Raw genomic sequence first — 25,270 nt, forward strand, 5'->3', positions numbered from 1 at the left:
CAGTCCCGCCGTTCCGCACGCCCTGCGGGCGCGCAAAGCAGCCTGGGACTTGTAGTCCCGCCCCCGCCCGCCCCCGGGAGCCCCTGCCCTAGTCCCAGCCCTGTTCCCAGCCCCGGTCCCAGCCCCGGTCCCAGCCCCAGTGCCAACCCCGGGTTCCTCACCGCCCCAGAGGCGAGGTCTGGGCGGGTCGCCCTAGCGCCTCATTACTTTCCTGTAACTTGAGGCTCAGAATCCCGCACTGCCAGGGTGAAACATCGTTCTATTTCTTTACAGGAGTGTGGTTTACATGGGAATGTGCGTTTCTCAAAACCCATCAGAGTGTCCTCTTAAAACTGTGCATTTCACTGTGTGTGAATTATACTTCAGCGCAAAACTTTATTTTTAAATCTCTGCCCTGCAAGAATCACGGGCTAATGCAAAAATGAGAGAGCCTATTGCCTGGCCCGGAGTGGGTGCTCAGTAAATATTCGCAGAATGCATGAATGAAAGCATAAGCATTTCTAACCTCTCCACACTTCAGTTTGTTCACTGAAGTCAACAAATATTTATTAAGCACCTTCTGTGTGCCAGGTACAGTTCCATACCCTAGAGGATGCAGCAGTGAATGAGCCAATCATTTCTGTCCCTCATGGAGATGATATTCTAGTGAGAGAGAACACACACATGAGCAGATAAATACTGTATTGTATAAATGCTGTGATGAGATTTAAATAAGGATTACCACTTAAATAGCACTTATTGCTTACCAGTGCTTTATAAACCAACTCATTTGAACTCTCACAACTACTTCAAGAGGCAATTACCATTGTTTCTCAATAAAGTAGTACAAAGACCAGGTGATAGAAAGCAGGAGTGGCAGGCTGTTCCACAAAGATCGGGAAGGCCCCTCTGAGGAAGTGGCCCGGAGCAGAGACCTGTATGATGTGAGGGAACAGGCCTGCAAAGATGTGAGGGGGAAATACTCCAGGCAGAGGTGACAGCAAGTAAAATGCTCACTTTTCTCAAAGGAAAAAGGATGGTTATAGTTATGTTTGTGAAAGAGCCAAATCAAGACAAATATCTCACCTTCATTTTGCATCTTTTTACAAGACACACTAATAGACACAAGTGGAAATCAGGCTTTCTGAGACGGACGGGGCCACCAAATTAGACTGCCTACTTGGAGTCAAACAGGTCGGAAGGGTGAACCCTCTGGGCCTCACCCTGTCAGCCAGCCAACCATCCACAGGCCTTACGTTAGCTTCCAAATGAACTCCCCTTTTCCGGGGCCTGTCAAGGGTGCCTCAACCTTAGGGCCCTTTGGTTCTCTTTGAGCACAATTCTGCATAGTGTTAAGGGCTGGGCTCTAGAGCCAGACTGACAGGATTTGTCTCCTAGCTCTGCCACTAAGCAGAGGTGTGGCCTTGGGCAAGGTACTTAACCTCTCTGAGCCTCAGTCTCTTCATCTATAAAATGGATATAATACAAGTAGCTACCTCATACCATTGTTCTTGTAAAGGTTACATGAGAAATGCATATGAAAGTACTTACCACAGTGCCTAGCACGCGGTGAGCACTCAATACATATCAGCTGTTATTATTATTATTCTTGTACAGTTAACATTGATGCCCTCCTCAGCAGATTCCAAAAGGGGGGAATCTAGCAGTCAGACCAGCCCCCACACATGGGAGGCCAGAGAACGCACTATAGGAGAGGGATAAGCCGCCCTCTGGAGCGAGGGAATGGAGTTCAATTTAAGCCTCACCCTGTGGGTAGGAGATGTTGTGACTAATTGGCTCGTGGGGAGGCAGCCCGGGTGGGGTGTGACCAGGAAATCCCATGGAAAGGCGAAGAGCTGGGAGAACTGAGTCTGTACAGCCATAGTACTGGGAGGCTGCAGGGCAGGGCAGGGTACAGCCCATCTCTGTCCTCTGCTCTATCAGTGAGTTGTGAGAAAGTGTGGGTGGCTTTGCCCTGCAGTCCCAGAGAAGAGAACTAAGCCTTGTAGGGTATTGTGTGGAGGCAGACATCTGCTAGACGTGAGGAAAGTGTCCTTCACAGGCAGAGGGAGTGAGCCTCCTCCCTGGGGCAAGAGTCTGGGCTGGCTGGCTGGGGCATGGCAGATGGTACTGGACAGAGGACCTCTACAGTCCCTGCTGGAGCTGCTGTCTGTGCTTCTCAGTGGGCAATCTGGGCCTTGACCCTGACCCTTCTACCCTTGAACCTCCGCTCTCTCCCTGGTCACCCAAGGCAGAGGAGCAGGGCCATTTTAACATGCTTGCAGGCCCTTGCCCTCTTCCTTTTGCAGGCCACGCTCCACACCACATCAAACGTGTTAAAATTGCCCACATCCCATAGTAAACGTGTGCATAATTTTTGTTCTAGAAGAGTTCGAAGGAATTTCTATAATTATGCTCTTGATATTATCTGACTATGAGGAATTCATTTTAATTTATGATTGGCTCCAGACTCTTGGCAATCATCACGTCTATGTGAGAAACCTGGCTGAATGAGAAAAACCCAACCTACAATTTTTTTTCAAAGGGAATGACATCTTTATGGTTACTGCAAAGTTGACATAATGTTATACTTTGTAGACATTTAATTAAATGTTTATTAATGATGATTTTACTCTTTGTCTCAGGTTTTGGAGTCAATATATTTTTCTTAGGCTACAGACATTTCATAGGCCCCTTGAAAGTTGGCGGACCCAAGCACTGGGCCTAGTATCTAAGAGATAAACTGGCCTGGCTCTTGCCTGGTCTGGCCAGGCCCAGAATGTGACCCTCTGAGGAAGATGCTCAGCCACAAACCCTGAGACCCCAACGAGAGTGTGGAGGCCTCGAACTCAGCAGCAATGCCTCAGCGAGGTTCCTGGAGGCCCTGAGTCTCTGCCCACCCAGCCAAGCCCAGTAGAAGTGGCCTAAGCACTTCCAGGGCTCTGTAGGGCCTCCAAGATCAACCCCAAAACCCTCTTGGCCCTCCAGACCTATCCCAGGTCCCCCTGCCCTGCCATGTCTCTCAGGGCCACTCTAGGATGCTGGTTATTTCATGAGCAAACCCTGTGTTGTCTCGCCTCTCATCCCCACGAGCTGAAGGGGCCTACACAGCAGGGCTTTAGCTCGTCTCTCTTAGCACCTCCTCCATCTTCAATTTGTATAATTTTTATAGTTTATGTAAAATGGTAAACAAATGCAGCTTCTGTTTCCCCCCTTTTCTAACCAGATCACTGCCCTCAAGGCCCTCCTATATGGAAATTCTAGGGCTGCCTCTGGTGGCTCCTAATTCCTTAGAACCCTTCTTAAATGACTTGACATTTTGCAGTTCCCAAGGTCTCTTAGATTTAATATCACTGTCCCGTGGTCAGGGGCCCAGCTTTACACAGCCTATGTTCCTCCCCTTTGGCTAAAACAGGTATGCTTGGTGTCAGAGGGTTTGCCCTGCATGCCCCTGTGAGCCTCTGCCCCCTCAAGACTCTCGTGGACACTGGAACTCAGTGACCAGAAGGAAGTGGCCAATCTAGGAGGAAGTAGCTGCTGTTTACTGAAAAGGGGAAATCTGGGTAGTGAACTTGCTCCCACATGGCCAGTCTCTGGGCAAACCCCAGGGGGAATACAGAGCCAGTGACTCATCCTAGGCCAGTTTCCCCAGAGAGGGACGGGGTGAGAGGCCTCTGAAGAAGCACCCGGCCACACACTGCCTCTGAGTCTCTCAGACCCTATGGAGACAGAGCTGGCCAGGAAACTGACCTGCCACAGCAGGAGCTCACAGTCCTGTGGGGAGCCCAGAGAGGCTCTCACTTGATACACTGTGCGTCCTTAGGGGTGTCTGTGCCCTCTCTGGACTGCAGTTTCCCACCTGTAAAACAAGGGAATGGATGGCTAGGTGATCACCAAGGGCCCTGCCCCTGCCGGCTCTGAAATGTATCAGTGGCATGAGGCACAGCTGTGAGGGCCTGTGGTCATTCTTCCTATAGCTCTGCAGACCAGTGGAGGTTCTGCTCTTTCAAGCTCAAAGGCCTCTTGATTTTTCCAGCCATCCCAGCCAACCTATCCCTTCCCTTCAGGGCTCTCTGCCATCCTACAGGCTTGGCTGCCCACTGTGGTTAGTGCAAGCATTACCACCTTGGGGTCACATATTTGCATCTTCCCTGGGCCCTGCTGGAGAAGCTGCCCTAACCACCACCCTCACACACAAATGGAGGCCTCTGTCCCTGAGACAGAGAGTACAGGCAGAGATGGCTCCATTATTTGGGAGTGGGGGACACAATGCAATCCTGGTAGGGCCTGGTAGGGCCTAGCCCAGCAAACATCTGGAGGAAGTTGGCCTGGATGGGGAGAGGATTGGAGGTTAAGGGGGTGAGGTTGGAGTACTGGAGCTGTGAATGGGTTAAGCACTGGAGGGCTGGAGAGGGAGCAGGAAGAGCAAGACCATCTTCAGAGCAGAGGCTGCAATGACCAGAGTGAAGGGCTCCCATGGGGAGACCCCTCCACCACCACCACCAGGGAGAAGGCCATCCATGAGCTTCTACACAGGCCTGCACCATGCCTCCTGCCCTGATAGGGTGTCAGTAGGAGGAATGGACTGGGCTCCTGGGGGCAGGGAGAGGGTTCCAAAATAAGGGAGGAGCTCTGTGACATTAGGCAGATCACCCAGCCTCCCTGTGCCTCAGTTTCCTCATCTGTAGAATGGGGCATAATAATAGCATTTACCTCCTAGAGTTGTTGTGAGACTTAAATGAGATAATAAACGCAAAGCGCTTGGCAGAGTCCCTGATACACAGTGAGACCTCAGTATGGTGGCTAATTCATTCGACATCCCCAGGCCCTGCTCTTGGCCTCTGCCTGGTGTTAGGTGATGCTGAAACTCAGAAAAGGCCTAGGCCTGGCCTTCCTGCAAGGAGCTCTCAGTCTGGGCAGGTAGGGGAGCTTCAGAGAGAAGAGCCCCGCCAGGGAACCCTCTCGGCCTGGATTTGCAGACTCTGACTTCCAGGAGGCTTCATTTCCCTACCAAATTGACAGGCAAATCTACACAACTTGTGGTTCTCCTTCCTGGAGGGAAGGCATCTGAGATGCTGGCCAAGCTCCCAGCCCTGAGGGCCAGGAGACCAGGACTCGGACAGGGAGAAGCCTGGGTGCCTCTGGGTGTGATGGAGGGTGGAGGTTTGTCAGGGGATGGGTGCCAGGAAGGGGAGGCCTGCAGAGGAGTTAGGGAGAGCCACACTGCCCAGGGAGCAGGTGAGGACTGGACCCCAGGGGAGGTGATGGGGCTGCTGCTGCAGAGGCCCAGGGTCCTTTCTCTTTACTGTCCTGGTTCCAGGCCTGGCCCTGTGCCCAGGAGACTGTAAGGCCCTCTGCCTTCACCACTCCCCTTTCCTGGAGGCCCTCTTGCCATCCCCTTCCCAGCCCCCAATTCCTCAGCCAAGCCTGATCTCAGACCTCAGATTCTTCCTCCCTTCCCACACAAGCACCAGGGATGGCTGACTCCATCCCTGACTCTACCGCCCTCCTGAGGCTTAGTCTGGGAGTGGGGTAGGGGGAGCATTTTAACTGACAGCTTGAAGAGATGCTGTTCTGATGGCAGACATTCAGGCACCATCCTGGTTGGGCGGAGGGGGTCTCCAAAAGGAGTTTAAAAGGTGCTTATGCAAGCAAAGCAATAAGGGGACAAGACTTTGGAGGGAAGATCCGGAGGGCAGTCAGGATGTGATAATGGGCAGTGAGAACACCCAGAAAGGGCCAACCCTGGAGTGAAGAGGGGAGTGTTTTAAAATGTGTTTTGTATTTTGAAGTTTGAATATAGTGACTAAACAGTTATGAATTTTGATTTACTGCATTTTTAAGGTACTTGCAGAATTTGAGTAGCAGGGAAAGGAGCCCCAGGCAGGGAAATGGCAGGAGCAAAGTCATGGAAGGTGGATGCAGCATACATAGGGAAAGCAGGATGGGACAGCCAGGTTCTAGTCTTGGCCTTGCCACTGACTTACTCTGTCTCAGGCAGGCCCTTTCCTGTGCTGAGTCTCCGTTTCCCGTCTTTACAATGGGGACAAATGGAGACGGCAATACTGCCCTGTATACCTGTTATAAAGATGAAAGGAAGTCATGTATGCACGTATTTGAAGTGCTTGGCACATAGTAGGGGCTCACAGGTCATTAGAGATCTACTGTGGGCCTTCGTTTCCCCAGCTCTGAAGAGAGGGGAGGGGAGACTGGGACAGGAGTAAGTGAAGGGCAACCCCAGGGGTCCTGGCTGTCCAACCTGTCAGCTGTGCCAGGCCCCATGGCAGCTGTCTAGCCTCCAAGAAGCTAGAAAACAAAGATTCTCAACAAGTGGTCCTTGACCCGTGATCGTCTCACTGGGCCCTAAACTAATCCTAAATGCTTGTCCCTTCTTCAGTTCTCACGAGCAAACGGCACACAATTCTGCAGATTTTCATTTTAATGTGGGACTCAGAACTATTCACTGGTGAGGCTGGAAAATCTATAGAGAAATTAATTTGTGTCTTGTTCTTGCTGCTAAAATGACAGGAGGAGCCCCTCTGATCTGAGGGGTGGTTTCTCTTTTCTCTGGGGACGTCAGAAACCCATAGGCCCATTGCAGGGGTGCTTCTTGGAGCAGGTGGAGCTAGCAGAGTTTTTAAGACCTGGGGAGGTCCAAGACACTCTTACCTTTGGAATCCCCATCTCACTACGAATCAAATAAGTGTGTAATTTTTTTTAATGACACAGCCACATTAAAAAAATTATATATGTATATATACATTGCTTTGAACTCTTCAGAAAAGATTATTTTCATGATATTGCTTTCAGATGATTTGGCTTTGAGATTCATTTACTTGACAATTGGTAACAATTTCTTGGCAGTTTTCCTGCACACTCAGGAATTCTTATGAGGTAAGACAATCTGATCTCCAAACCATTTTCAGATACGATGAAACTTTTATGAATACTAAATGAAGCTGATGCAATATTACATTGTATAGACATTTATTCATACATTTATTAATTGTGATTTTGCGGTTTTCTCTTTTTGCATTTTGGAGCCAATGCTGGTGGGTTGTTTTTTTCAGGTCTCAGACATTTTTAGAGGCCCCTGAAAGTTCCCAGCACCTGGCCATCAACCTATGAATAAAACAGAAAAGCTTGTGTTTGGTGAGAGGATGGCTCTAAGGGGCATCTCTGGGTACCGCCCTCCCACCCCAGCAGCCATGCCCTACAGATGACAAGACAAGCTTGCTCCGCGGCATCGAGGGGCCAAAGAGTCACAGTAAAATTGGTGACTTCTCTGAACCAGTGTCAACCTTCTCTCCAGTTTTTCTTGGAAGCTGGGGGCCCCAAAATGACTGAACTTGAAAATATTATCCATTTTTCTATTCATTCATTCAACATTTACTGAGCATAAATGAATACAACCCGTAAAGATGGCAATTTGGCAGTATCTATCAAAATTACAAATGCAAATACCCTTTTGATTGAGCAATCCTACTTCTGGGAATGTATTCCATGGATGTATACACTCTTACACTTAATCAAATCTGTACAAGGTTATCTATTGCTGCATCGTTGGGGGCGGGGGGACATTGAAACAACCCAAAAATGGTCAATGGTGGTGAGGTCTGAGATCTTACAAAAATTGTGGTGCAGCCATATGAGGGAAAACCACACAGCTGTAACAAAAAGAATGGCGTCCTTCTATGTACTTTAATGGAAGGAGCTCCAAGATGTATTATTAAATTGTTTCACAAAGCAAGGTGCAGAACATTGTATAGTATTCTACCCTTTATATAAGAAAGGGAGGAAAATAAGAATAGACATATTTATTTGGATATGCATAAAGAAACCTAGGAAGGATGTTCAAGAAATGAATAACAGTGGTTACCTATAGGAGTGAGATGGGAACTGGCTGGATGTGGTTTAATACTTGGGGGGAGAATATTTTTTTTTATTTATTTTTTATTTTTTTTTATTAATGTTATGATAGATTACAACCTTGTGAGATTTCAGTTGTACATTTTTGTTAGTCATGTTGTGGGTACACCACTTCCCCCTTTGTGCCCTCCCCCCACCCCCCCTTTTCCCTGGTAACCACCGATCAGATCTCCTTGTCAATATACTAACTTCCACCTATGAGTGGAGTCATATAGAGTTCGTCTTTCTCTGACTGGCTTATTTCGCTTAACATAATACCCTCGAGGTCCATCCACGTTGCTGTGAATGGGCCAATTTTGTCTTTTTTTATGGCTGAGTAGTATTCCATTGTGTATATATACCATATCTTCTTTATCCAATCATCAGTTTCTGGGCATGTAGGTTGGTTCCACGTCTTGGCTATTGTAAATAATGCTGCGATGAACATAGGGGTGCAAGGGACTCTTGGGATTTCTGATTTCAGGTTCTTAGGATAGATACCCAGTAATGGGATGGCTGGGTCATAGGGTATTTCTATTTTTAACTTTTTGAGAAATCTCCATACTGTTTTCCATAGTGGCTGTACCAGTTTGCATTCCCACCAACAGTGTATGAGGGTTCCTTTTTCTCCACAACCTCTCCAACATTTGTCGCTCTTGGTTTTGGATGTTTTTGCCAATCTAACGGGTGTAAGGTGATATCTTAGTGTAGTTTTGATTTGCATTTCCCTGATGATTAGCGATGATGAACATCTTTTCATGTGTCTATTGGCCATATTCATATCTTCTTTTGAGAAATGTCTGTTCATGTCCTCTGCCCATTTTTTGATCGGGTTGTTTGTTTTTTTGTTGTTAAGCTGTGTGAGTTCTTTGTATATTATGGAGATTAACCCTTTGTCAGATAAGTGGCTTGTAAATATTTTTTCCCAATTAGTGAGCTGTTTTTGTTTCAATCCTGTTTTCCCTTGCCTTAAAGAAGCTCTTTAGTCTGATGAAGTCCCATTTGTTTATTCTTTCTATTGTTTCCCTCAACTGAGGAGTTATAGTGTCTGAAAAGATTCTTTTGAAACTGATGTCAAAGAGTGTACTGCCTATATTCTCTTCCAGAAGACTTATTGTTTCAGGCCTAATCTTTAGGTCTTTGATCCATTTTGAGTTTATTTTGGTGTGTGGTGAAAAAGAATGGTCAATTTTCAATCTTTTGCATGTGGCTGTCCAGTTTTCCCAGCACCATTTGTTGAAGAGACTTTCTTTTCTCCATTGGAGGCCCTCTGCTCCTTTGTTGAAGATTAGCTGTCCATAGATGTGTGGTTTTATCTCTGGGCTTTCAATGCTGTTCCATTGATCTGTGGACCTGTTTTTGTACCAGTACCATGCTGTTTTGATCACTGTAGCTTTGTAGTATGTTTTGAAATCAGGGATTGTGATTCCGCCGGCTTTGTTTTTCTTGCTCAGGATTGCTTTAGCAATTCACGGTCTTTTGTTGCCCCATATGAATTTTAGGATTCTTTGTTCAATTTCTGTGAAGAATGTTGTTGGGATTCTGATTGGGATAGCATTGAATCTGTAGATTGCTTTAGGTAGTATGGACATTTTAACTATGTTTATTCTTCCAATCCATGTGCATGGAATGTCTTTCCATTTCTTTATGTCGTCGTCAATTTCTTTCAAGAAAGTCTTGTAGTTTTCATTGTATAGATCCTTCACTTCCTTGGTTAAGTTTATCCCAAGGTATTTTATTCTTTTCTTGCGATTGTGAATGGGATTGAGTTCTTGAGTTCTTTTTCTGTTAGTTCATTGTTAGTGTATAGAAATGCTACTGATTTATGTATGTTGATTTTATACCCTGCTACTTTGCTGTAGTTGTTGATTATTTCTAATAGTTTTTCTATGGATTCTTTGGGGTTTTCTATATATAAGATCATGTCGTCTGCAAACAGCAAGAGTTTTACTTCTTCGTTACCTATTTGGATTCCTTTTATTTCTTTTTCCTGCCGAATTGCTCTGGCCAACACCTCCAGTACTATGTTGAATAGGAGTGAGGAAGAATATTTTTAAGGATACTTTTTTATATTTTTTACTTTTAAAAACCATGCGGACATATCATATGTTTGCGTAATAATTTAAAATGCACCTATTGAGCATCTAACTATTCCTAGCACTGTTCTAGGCACAGAATACAGAGGATATTAAGGCAGACAATTTGAGAGAAAAGAAACAGGATTGTCAATTCTCCACTCCCTAGTATTGTCAAACAAATTCATGCCCACTAATGGAATAACTAAGAGGTAAGAAAATATAGTGTTCGTAAACTAAAACAAGCATGTGTCAAGAATTTACTGAAAAGTCCACTTTGGCTTTCTACCTGGGAGTCTGGCTGCCAGCAGCACTTGGCAATGTACTGGGTTTCCACTGCACAGGCTCAAGAAAGCAGGAGTGGGAAGCTTCGTGCTGGGGTTCTGGCCACACTCAGTGAGCCTCATCAAAATGGCTGGAGAGACACTGCCTCTGAGCATCCTTCTGGAGAAACCTCGGAGGTTTCCCCCTAAGAGGGCAAGCCAGACAGAGTACCCTCAGGAGAGAGAAGTTGATTGGAAAATCTTTTATCATCTACTGGTCCTACAGGAGAAGTATGACTTTGAGAGAGGAGAATCCAGGACAAGGAAGTTTTGATGAGACAGAGACTTAGAATTCTGGGGACTTCCCAGCTTGGCAATGACTTGGAGCTGAGGCTGACATTTCTTGCATGTGCATTGTGCCTCCCACATTGTGCCACTGTCCTGCATGGATTAACTCACTGAATCCCCAAACCCTACCAAGCAGGCACTTTTTCTCCCCTCCATTTTTGTAGATGAAGAAACTGTGACACAGTGAGGTTCAGTACCTCCCTCAAAGTCACAAAGCCAACAAATGTGGGAGCCGGTATTCTAGGCCAATTAGTCTGATTCCAGAAGCCTCTTAACTCCTCTCTTTACACCTCTGGGCACCCAGGGGTGGAGAAAGAGGGTAGGGCTGCTCCAGTGTCATCTCTATGTCCCAGGGCCCAGCCCTTGGTAGGTGACCACAAGTGATGAACTGAACAGTGGGAGGTGGAGCACTGTCAGAGACAATCTACCCCAGTCCCTCACGGAGCTCATGTGATACCCCCAAACCTGGGCCTTACCCCTCCTCGGCCTCACATTTCCTCTGAGCATATAGATTCCTTATTTGCCTGACTCTGGAATCTTCACCCCTGGCCTGCAGCTGTCCTGGGCTCTGCCCTGAGGTTGTACACAAAGCCTTTGTCTTCTTATGCAAATGACCAGGTTCTGCTCATAAAAAAATCTGGCCTGAAAGGGAGGTGGAGAGAGAACACATCATGGAAAATTATAGACACACATTTCTTTGTATTTGAATACTTCCAGGACTTTACACTGGTCTGACCAACTGTGGGTCAGACCCCAGCTTCTTAGCCTTTTTTGGGCCATGACCTCTTTGGTATCTGGTGAAGCCCATGGACTTCTTCTCAGGATAGTGTTTTTATTTATTTAAATTTTTTTTTTTTGAGGAAGATTAGTCCTGAGCTAACATCTGCCACCAATCCCCCTCTTTTTGCTGAGGAAGATTGGCCCTGAGCTAACAACCATGCCCATCTTCCTCTACTTTATACATGGGTCGCCTACCACAGCATGGCTTGCCAAGCGGTGCCATGTCCACAGCCAGGATCCGAACCTACGAACCCCGGGCCGCTGAAGCAGAACATGTAAACTTAACCCCTTCACCACTGGGCAGGCCCCAAGGATAGTGTTTTTAAATGCACAGAATAAAATACGTAGAATTATGGTGGAAAGCAATTATATTAAAATAGGATTATCAAAATATTTGTGATGTAGTAATACAATGTGCTTCTTTATTAGCATGTTAAATAACAAGATCCAGCACTGGGTCTAATTATTATAATTTTAAGGTAATTATGAGCGAAAATGATATCTTAAGATGTCAGCAACAGTTGTAATGTGCTATGAAAATATCCTTTGCTGTTGTGATATGAAATGTGATATGAAAATATCCTTTCCGTTATCACCAAATTTCTGTTGGTGACAGTCACAGGTGCTGCGAACACTAATGAGGTTTGTTCCCTACACTTGCCGTGGAAAGAAATGCTGAATTTCAGTGAGAAGGTTAGGGAAAATAAAGGTCCACCCATCCCTCTGCCCTAATTTGGAAAACTCCAGTCCTTGCCAGCTTGGGCCTGGGATTTCCATTCTGACCCCAGTATATCCCTGACTTATATCTGTGGCAGGAAGATCAATTAGTAAGTATGTGAATCCATCCTGGTGTTGCCTGGCTGGAGTTGGTTCCTCACTATCAAGGCTGAAAATTGTTTATGAAAGTGATGTTCCCAGTAGCTGACCCTCTGGGAACACTTGCTGTGTGACTATGTGCCTGCCACTGCATGGAGAGCGTGACCTGCACTGTTTCACTCCAACCTCAGGTGAGGCAAGTGGATGCCCTGTTACTCTTTTTTCAGATGTGGAAAATGACTATCAGAGATGGGGAATAAGCTGCCCAGACTGAGGTCGCAGGTTTGCCTCATGCCCTTTCCCTTCCTCGAAATCATATGCATCACACACCTGCCATAGTCATTTTTATCTTGATTGAGATGACCATAATGAAGTTATAATAATAGTAATAATAAAAATAGTTACCAACAGGGGAAGATCCACCATATTTCAGTCATTACATCATTAACCATCATCATAAATGTAATGGTTAATCCTAATTGCTTATGTTATTCCAAACGCTGTTCTAAGGACTTCACTCACTTAACCTTCCTTACAACAGGTTGTATTATAGTCCCCATGTCAAAGATGAAGACACTAAAGCCCAGAAAAGTTAAGTCATTTGCTCAAGATCACATAGCTAGTCAGCTGGAATTGGAACCAAGGAAATATGGATGTAGTAGCTTCATTCTTTTAGTAAACTGCTTTGTTGAAGTAGAATATATGTATATTGAGAGAGAGAGAGAGAGAGAGGGAAAGAGAGAGAGACAGAAAGGGCATAGATCGAGAGTGCAGAGCTCAATGATTTTTTTTTTTTTTTTTTGAGGAAGATTAGCCCTGAGCTAACATCTGCTGCCAATCCTCCTCTTTTTTGCTGAGGAAGACTGGACCTGAGCTAACATCCATGCCCATCTTCCTCTACTTTATATGTGGGATGCCTACCACAGCATGGAGTGCCAAGCGGTGCCATGTCCTCACCCGGGATCCAAACCGGCGAACCCTGGGCAGCCGAAGTGGAACGTGTAAACTTAACCACTGCGCCACCGGGCTGGCCCCCTCAATGAATTTTCACCAAGTGAACACACCCACCTAAACCACCACCCAGATCAAGAAATAGGACATTATCAGCACCCAACAGCTCCTGCCCCCTCCTAAGTCATTATTTCCCCAAGGTAACCACTATGGTAACTTCAGTCACCATTGATCAGTTCTGTCTATGTTTGAATTTATATATATGTTCCCTCATTCTTAACCATTATGCTATCTCATTTAGTCTTCATAATGACTCTAGAGTCTAGAAGGTAGCTTATTATTATTCATTCCCATTTTACAGATGAGGAAATTGAGCTATCTGCAACAATTTAGTAACTTCCCTGAGGCCCCATGGAAGTGGGATTCTAGCCCGGATCCTGGGGGCTAACTTTGCAACATCTGCTGCCTCACTCTTGACCAAGGCTGGATTTCTCCTGTGAAGCTCGGAAGCATATTAGAGATTCAGGGATGTTTGCATGAACAAATATCCTGTGCCCTAGCTGGTCCAAAGCCTGCTCTCAAAGGTCTTACTGCAGCCCTTCTAGGAGACCCACCTACTCCAGAGGCCCCCCTGCTCCAGCCACTCCAGCTTCTGGGTGGTTCCTTGGGATTTCTAGCAAAGTCCCACCTCATAGTCTCTGTACGTACTCTTCTCTCTGCTGATGAGCAGCATCTCTTCCCCTAGACACTTGCCTGACTTCCTCCTCCACTGGTCCAGTGTGCCCTCTTGGGCAAGGCTTCCCCCAACCCCAACACAGACCCCCTACCTAAATAATATGACCCACATGCTCTTCTGCCTCTCTCTTTTTCTTGGAGTGCTTCTTACACTTGGTGCCATATTCCATGTATGTATTTGTCTGTGGTCTGTCTCCCTCCTCTAGAATGCATGTGCTACGAGGGCAAAATGCTGTTTTATTCACTGCTTTATTCCCAGGGCCCAGATGTATGTGGCATACAGTAGACACTCAATAAATCTTGAGTGGAAGGAGGAATTAATCAGCACAGAGGCAAGAGGCCTCCACGAGGAAGGATAAATAGAATTTAAATCCACTGCTTTGCTAACGGTGGCCTTGCTGTGGACTTTAGCCAAGGTCTGGTCCTTAGATGTGACAAAGACTGGAGGTTGGAGAAGAAGGGCCAAACCCAGTAGGGTAGCTCATCTGCTGGCAGGAAGTCAGGGATCTCCTCCCCTACCCCACGGTGGCTGCTAATGTGACCCTCCCCCTAATGTCTCCAGCTGGCCAAGGTGCTCCACCCCAAAACCTCAGAGAGATCAGCCAGGAGCCCAGAGGTGACAATAGGACTCCTGTGTGCTGCGGGGGTTGGGGAGGGCATGGACTCAGGCAAATGAGGCAGAGCACATACAGATATAGAGGCCTGTGGGTGGTCAGCACTCTGCTTCCACTTCAGTGCTCCCCAGAATGGAGGGCAGCCTAAAGCAGCTCAGCCTGGGGAGGGGGCCCGAGGGGGCAGGGGATAACCAGGCCCTGGCCGAGCTGCAGGAGCTGGCCCTGAGATGGTTCATGGAGACGCAGGCCCCCCTCATTCTGCAGAACGGAGCCCTGCCCCCCTGGTTTCACGGATTCGTCACCCGCAAGTAAGGCTGCCCCTGTCCACATGCCCAGCACAGCTCACAGCCCCTTGGGGATGAGAAAATGGTCTGGGAACTCTGGGAGAAGACTAGTTCCTGCCCTCTCCCTGGGCTGGGCAGGGCCCTGGGGAGGCAGTGGGAGGGGAACAGACAGGACCGCCACGTTCCCTGGCAGCTGCTTCTGCGGGCAGGGTGGGCGGCAGCGGCACTCCCACTCTGAATATAGGGCTAGGACAGAGAGGGCAGGGGGGAGCAGAATTAGGAATAACTTGATGAATAACTAGGGGTAACATATCATGTATCATTCAGACCAGAACTCTATTAGTACCTAACCCAGGAGAACTGTTCTAAGTGGGGACTATCCCAGGCAAACCTGGCTGTACAGTTGCCCCAGGAATAAAGGCCAAGATGTGGGGTGGGTTCTCTGATTGGGCTGGATCTCCAAACTGCCAAAGCACTAGATGAAGGAATGACAGATACAGCCAGCCATGAGGTCCTTCTGGCACAGCACCTGGCATTGAACCAGTGCCAGCTTTATGGGTATCAAATTGTATAGTTGCACAGGGCCCTCTGCTCAGAAGGACATTATTCTTGTTTTAATGCTCTACTGTCACCATCTTGAAGTTCTTACTTTTTAAGTAAGGGGCTCCACATTTTCATTTAGTGCTGGGCCCTGCAAAATTTACAGTTGGTCCTGCACAAAGCAGGTAGTCAGTAAGTATTTGGTGAGTAAGTAGGTGAGGGAATTCTGGTCTATGTAACTGCTAAACCAGAAGACAGCTGGAATTTTTCACCATGCCTCTAAAATACTTGGCACCATTTAGAAATATCCATAGCTGCCTGAGGCTGAAGGGAAACATGCAGGGGGCATGAAAACCTATGAGTTGCTACTGTGACCAGACTCCAGACATAACAGCACCTTCTCCCTGAAGAAACTGTTGTGTAGTGCACATCCTACACAGCTGTACACAGCGGTCCAGAGACAAGGACCTCACAACCCTAAAAATCTCCAGCTACATGGATTCATTCTTGTTACAGAGCCATTCAGGTGGAAAGTGGGTAGCCAGGGTCAGTGGCTGCTGGTGAGGCTGCAGTGAAGGGTGGTGACTGTGGCCTCAGGACTGCAACCAAGCCCCAGACTGAGTCTTGAGCTTGTTCAACTGAGCCCAGATAGACCACAGACCCAGCCAAAGTCCTGAGGGAATCCTCTATAAAGGGTTGAAGGTCTGTGCACTGGGTCTAGCACTCATGGGCGTGGTCAGCAGGGATGTTAAGGTTGCGCTGTAAGGGCACAGGCCTCAGCTAACGGCATGTCTTCTGCCCAGGCAGACGGAGCAGCTGCTCAGGGACAAAGCTCTTGGCTCCTTCCTCATTCGCCTCAGTGACCGGGCTACCAGCTACATCTTGTCCTACAGGTAAGAGAAGAAGACCTCCGCAAGGGAGCAGGCAGGCTCACACTCCCATAACCTAACCTTGCAGATAAGGACAGAGGCCCCACCAGCCCACACTACCTGGCTTTCCCTGTGGGCCCTGACTCCTTGACTCCCTCGTTCATCCATCCCATGCTCATCAGACATTTCCTGAGCTGCAATGGCCAAATACTAGGGTGAAACTCCAGGGTTCAAAGGGGTGGGTGGGGAGCAGGGAAGAACCTCCTCCTGAGGGGAGGATGGGAAAGGCTTCACAGTGGTGAGCTTTGAGCCCAGGATAGAAGGAAGACTAGCAACTTGCTAGGCAGAATAGGAGGTGTGTTTGGGGTCTAGGAAGGCATTTCTAGTAGATGGAACTGCATGTGCAAAAGCACAGAGGCATGGAAGACTAAGGTGTTGTGGGGAGGCACAAGATGCTGGGTGCAGCAGGATGCATGGTAGGGAGGAATGCCTGGAGAGATGGGCGGGGGCAGCGCAGGATGGCCTTGGATGCCTGGCTAGGTCTGTGGACTGTGAAGGGTCATCTGGTCAGACTTTGGTTTTGCAAGGATCCTTCAGGCAGCCTATGGAGGGAGGACTGGAAGATAGATGTGGAGGTATGTGGGCAGTGGGGACCCTTGGGGGGTGAGGTCTGGGCTAGATGACAAAGTCTAGCCTAGGGTAAGGCAGTGGGGATAGAGAAAAGGAGACAAGATGGCCAGGACAAAGTCAGAGATGGTGATGTCAGAGCCTGTCCCTGAGTAGGCTGGGTTTAGAAGGCAGAAGGAAGGAAGAAGACTCTCCCAATGGCCTCAGATTCAGAATTATCAACTGCTCAGACTGCCCCTGTTCAAATCCTGACCTTGAGCAAGTTAGTTCGCTTCTCTGTGCCTTCTTACTCATCTGTAAAATGGGAACATTGTAGTACCTACTTAATAGGATTGTTGAATGGGTTCGATGAGTGTATACATTTATTTAAAGTGATTGGGACAGTGCTTGGTACAGAGTAAGGACTAAGTAAATTTTGGTCATTATTAAAATAATTATTGTTATTCTGTGTGCCAGGTACTGTGCTGGACACTTTGAAATATATGAACTCAACAGTTTTCAAATGTCTTTTCAGCATTAGGGCTTTTTTTTTCAAATGTGATCTTAGGTGGAGTTCCAACTTATAAAAGAGATCAAAGTGAGGCTGCTCAAAGATATACAAATAGACCAATGGAACAGAATGGAGTCCAGAAACAGTCCCATGCATTTGGTTACCTGATTTACAACAGAGGTTCCACTGCAATTCAGTGGGGGAAAGGCCAGTCTTTTCAAGAAGCAGTGCGGGAGCAACTGGATATGGAAAGAGTGACCCCACCTCACACCACACACAAAAATTAATTAATTCTAGATAGATCATAGATCCAAGTGAGAAAAGCACTTTAGAAAACAATACACTTCTAAAAGAAAACATAGGGAAAAAATTTCATGGCTTTGAGATAAGCAAAGATTTCTTAAGACACAAAAGTATTAACCATAAAAGAGAAGATTGATTGGATTTCTTTAAAATTAAGAATTTTGAGGTCCGACCTGGTGGCGTAGTGGTTAAGTTTGCATGCTCCACTTCAGCAGCCCAGGGTTTGCCAGTTGGGATCCTGGGCGCAGACCTACACACAACTCACTAACCCAGGCTGAGGTGGTGTCTCACACAGAAGAACTAGAAGGACCTACAACTAGGATATACAGCTATGTACTGGGGCTTTTGAGGAGAGAAAAAAAGAGGAAGATTGGCAAGAGATGTCAGCTTAGGGCCAATCTTCCTCACACACACACAAAAAGAATTGTTGTTAATCAAAAGATACACTTAAGTGAGTAAAAGGACAAGCCACAGAAATTATATATTGCAATACCTAGATCTAACAAAGAATCCATTTCCAGAATGTATAAAGAACTCCCGCAAATCAATAAAGCAAAGACAATGCGTGAATAAATGCAAAAGACTTGAGCCTTCATAGAAGAGGGGATGCAAAAGGGCAGCATACTGGTGTTCAGCAGCGTCAGTAATCGGGGGAATACACAGGAAAACCACAATGAATGGCTAAAATGAAAAGACAAGAGGGTATTGGACAGTTGGTTAGGACGTGGAACAACTGGAACTCTCATACATTGCAACAATTTTAGAAAATGGTTTGGCATAATCTACTAAAGTTAAACACAGGTGTATGCCTGACCCACCAATTCTACTCCTTGGTGTATGCTCAACAGCAGTAAGTACACATCTTCACCTGAAGACATGTACACAAATGATCACGGCAGCCTTATCTGTAACAGCATATCTGGAAATAACCTAAATATCCATCGACAGAATAGGTAAATTGTGTCATTAAATGGAAGACTACACATCAACGTGGAAAAAAGAAGCTAATTCCACATGGACATGAATCAATCTCAAAGATAAAATGTTGAGTAAAAGAAGCCAGACACAAAAAAGAGATACTGTAAGATTCCATTTATATGAAGTTCCATAAAAAGCAAAACTAATTTATGGTGATGGGGATCAGAATGGTGGCTGCCTTTGGGGCCTAGACTGGAAGACGACCCAAGGGAATCTTCTGGGGAGCTGGAAATGTTTTCTATTTTGTGGTGGTTACATGGGAGTATTCATAGGTGGAAATTCATCGAACTGCACCCTGCTGACGTGTGCACTTCACTGTGTATGTATCACTCTTCCATAAAAAAGGAAAATGAAGAGGGTGGGACTTTACAGCCTGGAGTGGGGGAGGGAGCTGGAACTCCATCTTTTCAGCAGATCCAGGATGAGGGTGGGGCAAGTGAGGCTGAGTAGTGCAAGTGCAGGGTCGGACTTTGTCTTTATTGTAGATTTTTTGGTATTAATTTTGATTTTCTAAAATATTGGATTTTTACTTTTCTTGATTACTGAGTTTTGTGGTGCCCCTTTAAATTTTGCACCCAACCTGAGTGCCTCACTTGCCCCACCCTAGCCTGGCCCTTCCCTCCCTGGTCCCACTAGAGCAGGCCTGGATGCTTCCCAGTAACCAAGGGCCTCATGGTTTGAAAACCACTCCCTAGCTCCCAGCCCACCCACAAGGCTAGACTTGCTGGATGTCAGTCCCACTTTATAGAGGAACACACCAAGGCCCAAGTGGGCAGCATGGCCCGAGTCTGTGCTGGAGCCCCTCCCCTGCACATAGGCCCCGAGCTCTGACCCTGGCTGAGGCTGGGCTGCCCCTGGCCAGCAGCCCCAGGCCACAAGAGCTTGTGTTGCAGGGGCAGCGATCGCTGTAGGCATTTTGTCATCAACCAGCTTCGAAACCGGCGCTACCTCATCTCAGGGGACACCCACAGCCACAGGACCCTGGCCGAGCTCGTGCGCCATTACCAGGAGGTGCAGTTTGAGCCCTTCGGGGAGACCTTGGCTGCTGCCTGCCCCCGGGTAGGCACCCCCCTTCCCCTGGGTGAGGGTGGCGGGGCAGGGTGCCCAGGCATGGGGTGTTCACCACTCGGGTGCCTTTTCTTGCCTTTCCTGTTTACTGCTGTCCAGGGGCAGTCACTGCAGGCTCATGGTCCCCGTTTGAAAAGAGGAGACCGAGGCAGTGTCTTACTCGAGGTCAGGGACCCGCTGGGATGTTTCAGTCCCCTGCCAGCAGCCTCTGGCAGGTGGCTGGAGTATGGCTGGGGATATATGACCACGCGCCTGCTGTACCCCCACCACCCCCAGCCAGAGGACAATGATCTGTACGACGCCATCACCCTGGGCCTCCACCAGACCAATCCAGGCCTGGAAAATCCACCTGCAACGGCAACCCCCACGGTGGTCCCAGACAAGGCTGCCAGCCCCCGCCCCTCTCCAAAGCCCCAGGTCTCCTTCCTCCACACAAAGAAGAGCTTTGATGCGAGTCCCTGGAACCTCTCCGAGGAGGAAAGCGTGGAGGTGAGGATGATTCTGGGCCAGCTAGGGTCAGGACTGCTAGACCAGGAATGCAGGTGCCACGTCCAGTCAGATCCTGAGAGGTCACATTAGCCAGTCCCCCAGGCTGCAGAGGGTGAAAATCAGGCCCAGAGATGTGCAGGCCCAGCTTGGAACCACCCGGTGGTTCACCCATGCCAGGGCCTGTCTCTGGCCAGCTGGATTTGGTTCAAACCTTGGCTTGGGCTTTCTAGCTGTGTGACTTTGGGAAAGTCACGTAACCTCTCTGAGCTTCAGTTTACCATTCCTGAGGTTCCTGTGAGGCTTGAATGAGAGAAGGGATAGGAAATGCTGGAAAAATCCCTCTGTAAACTGTAGAGCAGGTGCCTGTGAGTCAACACCTTATTCTCCTCCATAGCACCTCATGGGAAGGGCTCAGAGAGATTTTTCTTGATATACATCAGATCACAGCATGCCAAGGCTTCTTCTCATGTTTAGCATAAAATCTAGTATCTTCACAGGGTCCACAAGAGCCTCACCAGATGCCCTGCTACCTCTCCCCCTTCTCACTCTTCTCTAGTTTCATTGGCCTTCTGGATCTTCCTTGAACACACCCATCTTGTGCCCAGCTCAGGACCTTTGCACTTGCTGTACTCTCTGCCACCAGATATCTGCATAGCTCACACTCTCTGCATTTCGTTCTCTGCTTTTATGTCATCCTCTCAGAAAGGCCAACTAAACTGTAGAAAATACCCCCTTTCCCACCTGTCATTCTATCCTCATACCCTGCTTTGTTCTTCTTCATAGAAGATCATGACCTGACAGTATATTATCTTGTGATATATTATTCTGTCATGTATTACATCAATCATATTAAATAATACAGAACGGTATACTGTCCATCTCCCAGGTTAGAACAAAAACTTCCAAGAGTTGGTCTCATTCATCACTGAGCCCTCAGCACCTAGGATAGTGTCTGCAGACAGTCAGTGCTCACTTAATATTTGTTGAATAAACATGAATAATGGACTTGGGTGTTGGCCATTCTGAAGGGCAAGGGAGCATGGGTTCGGGGGCTCTGAGGGACCAGTGGACCATCCTGAAGGGGAGAGGAGCAGGGCAGGATGAGCTTGGGTGGGAGGCAGAGCTGGTAACCTGAGGCCTTGAATGCCAAAACAAAGACTATACTCACAGGCCTAGAGAGCTGGCAGGGGCCCTGAATGCCAACCAATCCCTGTACATGATACTCAGGTAAACTGAGCCCATGACAGGAAGCCTCAGCCTGTTGGGAGAACTTCAGTTTACCCGAGCGCCTCTTATCCATGGGTCACTTTTAAGAGATTCTGTCCCTCTTTCTCCAGGCCCCCAGCAGGGTGCCTTCCCTCCCTGAGAGGAGTACCTCCCTTCTGGACAAGTCTTCTGGAGGCCCCAACAACATCATCTATGCAGACTTGAGGAAGACGAACCAGGCACAGCTAGGCCTGGGCACAGACATGTCCAGCAGGCATGGGCCAGTTCCAGCTGGCAGCCAGGCCTGCTCCACAGGCAAGGAGACCCCAAAGAGAATCTCAGATAGAAGCCAGAACAGGCCTGATGGCCTAGGGTTTGCCTTCTCCGAGGTGAGCCCAGACCAGGGCCCTACAGTGTCTCCTACCTCCTGGGGCATCCTCCTGCCTCCCAGTTCTGAGGCCCTAGGATCCTCAGCTGCTATCTGGAGCCAGGAGTCTCCGAAGTTGAGCCACAGGGCTCAGCTCCACTCACAAGGCAGTTCTACAGACACCTCTGAGCTCATCCAGACAGCAGGCCTCCTGCAGGAGGCCAAGGATGTGCCAGACCAAGAAGGTGGCAGTACCTATGAGCAGATCCCAGTCAGCTGGGGTGGCCCAGCCAGGCCCTGGCATCCTGGGACCAGTCCCACATATAGCAAGCTGTCAGGATCCACAGACTGTGGCTATGAGAGGGTCTCGGGGGCCCCAGAGCTCCCTGAACCCAGAAACACCTATGAACAAATTCCAGCAGTCAAGAGCAAGGAGACTGGACGAACACACAAGGTGGGCTCCCTGGGCAGGGCAGGGTAGGGTGGGGTGACTGCCAGCCCTTAGAGAGTACTTGTGGTAGGAGGGACCTATGGCCCTCAGGCATGGGCAGGTCAGGTCACCACCGCTGCCCAGAGGTGCCCAGAGCTTTCCAGCCCTAACATCTGCTTGAAGGTGGTGGGAGAGGCAGCTGTTAGGTTTGGATGTAAGATGGGGGCTTCCAGGCCCTTCTGCGGTCTTTCTCTGCAGACCAGGGATCCCTGCCCCTCTCTCTTGGCTACTGAAGGGGTCTCAGAGCCTCTAAGGCGTGGAGAAGGAGCCCTACCTCCAGGTCTGACTTGCCTTGGCCCTCATCACAGCTCAGCCAGTCCCTAGCCATGTGACTTTGGGCAAGACAGACATCCAGTTAATTTGGATTTCAGATAAATGGGCATTTTTTTTTTTAGCACAAGTATGTCCTAAATACTGCAATTATTCCTTGTTTATCTGAAATTCAAATTTAACTGGGCATCATGTATTCTTATTTAGCAACCCTACCCAGGACCTCCATTTCCTCATCTGTAAAATGGACTGGTCCTCTGGCTGTGTCCAGGGGTGGCTGCCCAGAGGATAATGCTGGACATCCTCACATGCTCAGGACACAGCCCAGAGATGGCTCTTGGTGAACAGAGCTGTTGTTCCTGAGGGTTTCTGATGAGAAAGGAGGAAAGGGGATGCAGGGATCAGGAGGGCGGAGGGAGGTATTCAGGGCTTCCCAGGGAGGCACAAGAAACCCTCTTGAGCCCTCAGCCCTGGCGTCCTCCAACTATATCTGGAGCTGATGAGCCAGAACAGTCCACTCCCTGTGGGGACAGCCTCAGATCTCCGGCATGAGCAGACCTCCTCTCCTGGCCTGAACAGTGAAACCCTCAGCTCCCAGCTGAAAGGCCTTCACAGGAAGCTCTGCCATCTCTTCCCTTGGGGCAGAGCTGTGCCCACACACCCTGGGACAGAGAGCTCACTCCACCCTGACTCTCCTGGGACCAGAGATTCTGCCTGGGGGACAGTCCTTCTAAGAAACACAGAAGCCACGTCCCATGTCTGCTCTTCCCCTGCCTGAAAAGTCCCATGTCCTCTCTGGTCCCTGGTGGCATCATGCACAACCCATCTGCATTCCACCCAGGATACTGGCTAGGGCAGAGAGTGCTGGGGGTTGGGGGCCCCAGGGAACTCCAATGAGGGCACGTGGGAAATGGCCTTTCTTCTCCACCCCCTTTCCAGACCCCTTCCTCCCTTAGTCTGCTTAAGCAGAAGAGGGCAAATCCTTCATCAAATACCAGAGGCTGGAGGTGGAATTTCCAGCACTGTGAGAGGCTTGTGGAGCAACCATCGGTGTTCCAACCTGGCCTTTTTCCGGGCTTGAACACCAGACCCCGGTCAATGCCGATGGACCCTCTGAGGCTGGGTCTCCCCTTTCCTGTCCAGGGACCCCAGGCTCCAGCCTCTTCTCCCTCCTTGCAGCCTGACAAGCTCCGGAGGCTCTTCTTCACGGACAAGAAGCACAAATCTTGAGGAGGGTCTGGTTTCCAGCAGCCCACCAGTGGGTTTCCCAGGACTCCGGCTACGCCAGGGGTGATTGGGAAGCCCTCAGCCCACCAGAAGGCAACCTTGGACCCTCAGATCCAACCAGCCTGCTGTGGAACCAGGCTCAGAGACAGAACCTAGGTGCCTGCTTGGAGATGCGGTGGGAAGAGACCTTCCAGCTGCCTATAGCTCTGGGCTATGTCCTGCTTGCCAAGAGCCTCCCACCCATCCAGAGGAGGAAATCAATGCCCGAGAGGAGAGAGGATTGGCCAAAGGCAGGGGTCAGCAACCCTGTTTCCGAGACGAACCTGCTGAGGCCTGGTTCAGCTGAGCCTGCCTCCCCCCACGGAACACTTACTGAGCATGTGGCAGGCCCTGTGCTAGGGCAGGTCTTTTCCTAACTGGCTGAGTGACATCATGCAGTTGCTCTTGAGGTCAAACCAGTTCCTTTTCTCATGGCCCTATCAGCACAAAGAGGAGAGGGCCAGGAGCTACATCCCTACTCCTGCCCCATGGGTTTAGGGCAAGAAGCCAGGCAAGTGGCAGCAAAGCCCGAGCCTCAGGGGTGATGGTTCTGATGCTGGAGTGGCCAGGCTCCCAGGGACTACCCCCTGAGCCACTCTCTGCCCACTGCTTACATCCCAGCCTCACCATGCAAGCCAGGCAGACCCTAGTCTGACCCCTTCGTGTGCAGATGGGGAAACTGAAGCCCAGAGAACAGCAGCAACCTGATTGAGTTTATATAGTCAGAGGCTGTGCAGATGCCCCTTAAGGTAGGTCCAAGCCTGGCTCGCTGCCTGGGGTCAGCCTGGGTGGTTTTGGAAGCACCCAGTGGCCCCCTGCCGGCCATCTTTATATGACCAGGTCACTCTCATCTGCCCTCTGCCTCTAGCCAGTGTTGGCCTTGAGGGGTGGCTTTCAGGCCCCTCCCATGAGACCCAGACCCAACCTGGTGGCCCTGCCCTTCAAGGAGCCCCTAGGGCCTCACCCAGGCACCAGCTCTGGACATGGGCACTCAGAGCCCACTCACTACAGCCATTCCCGCAGGTCAGGCTGGCTCTTCCTGCATCCCCTTCCCTCGGGATCTGCTTCCTCCCTTACCCATGTGTCTCCACCTCCATAAAGGTGAGCAACTGGCCTGCTGCTCCCTCCCCACTGCCCCCGGGCATAGGAGGTGGAAAACAGAACTGACCATCCCCAGATAGAACATCACAGGCCCCTGCTCCTCCCTGCCTGCATCCCTGGGCAGGTGGCTCAGTTCACATTGCTGGGGAAAACCTACCCTTGGCAGCCTCTTAGCTCGGCTGGTTCTCCCTCTGACAAATGGGGCTGTAAGAGTCCCTACCTCCCAGGGGGGTTGTGAGGATGCAGGGTAAAGTAACTAGCCCTGGGCCTGACCCACGGTGAGCACTCCACACATGTTCACCACGATTCCTATTGTTATGAGGGAAATGGAAACAGTTCTCTTCCAACATCCATCTGTCCTTCATGGGGCTCAGTCAAAGATTCGGGGCACAGATGTGTCTTCCTCCCAAAGACACAAGCATTGAAATAAAAGTTAGGAATGCAGTGGTCAAC

General features: G+C 48.9%; 1 protein-coding gene across 4 annotated transcripts; it reads left to right on the forward strand.

The window, feature by feature from the left end:
- The first annotated feature begins 7,096 nt into the window (after positions 1-7,096).
- On the forward strand, positions 7,097-25,195 carry SH2D7 (SH2 domain containing 7). Of its 4 annotated transcripts, none has more exons than XM_070504375.1 (6): positions 7,097-14,777; positions 16,097-16,186; positions 19,454-19,619; positions 19,905-20,117; positions 21,455-22,144; positions 23,594-25,195. In XM_070504375.1, the coding sequence occupies exons 1-6, from the start codon at positions 14,602-14,604 to the stop codon at positions 23,678-23,680; spliced, it is 1,422 nt and encodes a 473-aa protein (XP_070360476.1). In that variant the 5' UTR covers positions 7,097-14,601; the 3' UTR covers positions 23,681-25,195. The 4 variants fall into 4 exon arrangements, with proteins under 4 accessions (XP_070360476.1, XP_070360477.1, XP_070360474.1 ...); XM_070504376.1 differs by having other exon boundaries at positions 23,630-25,195; XM_070504373.1 differs by having other exon boundaries at positions 19,454-20,117.
- Positions 25,196-25,270: the final 75 nt, after the last annotated feature.

Source organism: Equus asinus, chromosome 2, assembly GCF_041296235.1.
Source record: "Equus asinus isolate D_3611 breed Donkey chromosome 2, EquAss-T2T_v2, whole genome shotgun sequence".
Lineage (NCBI taxonomy): Eukaryota > Metazoa > Chordata > Mammalia > Perissodactyla > Equidae > Equus > Equus asinus.

Coding starts and splice junctions, on each gene's coding strand:
- SH2D7 (XM_070504373.1), top strand. CDS start 14,602: ATGGAGGGCAGCCTAAAGCAGCTCAGCCTGGGGAGGGGGCCCGAGGGG. Junction 16,187..19,453: donor AGCTACATCTTGTCCTACAG/GTAAGAGAAGAA, acceptor CTTGTGTTGCAG/GGGCAGCGATCGCTGTAGGC. Junction 20,118..21,454: donor CCGAGGAGGAAAGCGTGGAG/GTGAGGATGATT, acceptor CTCTTTCTCCAG/GCCCCCAGCAGGGTGCCTTC.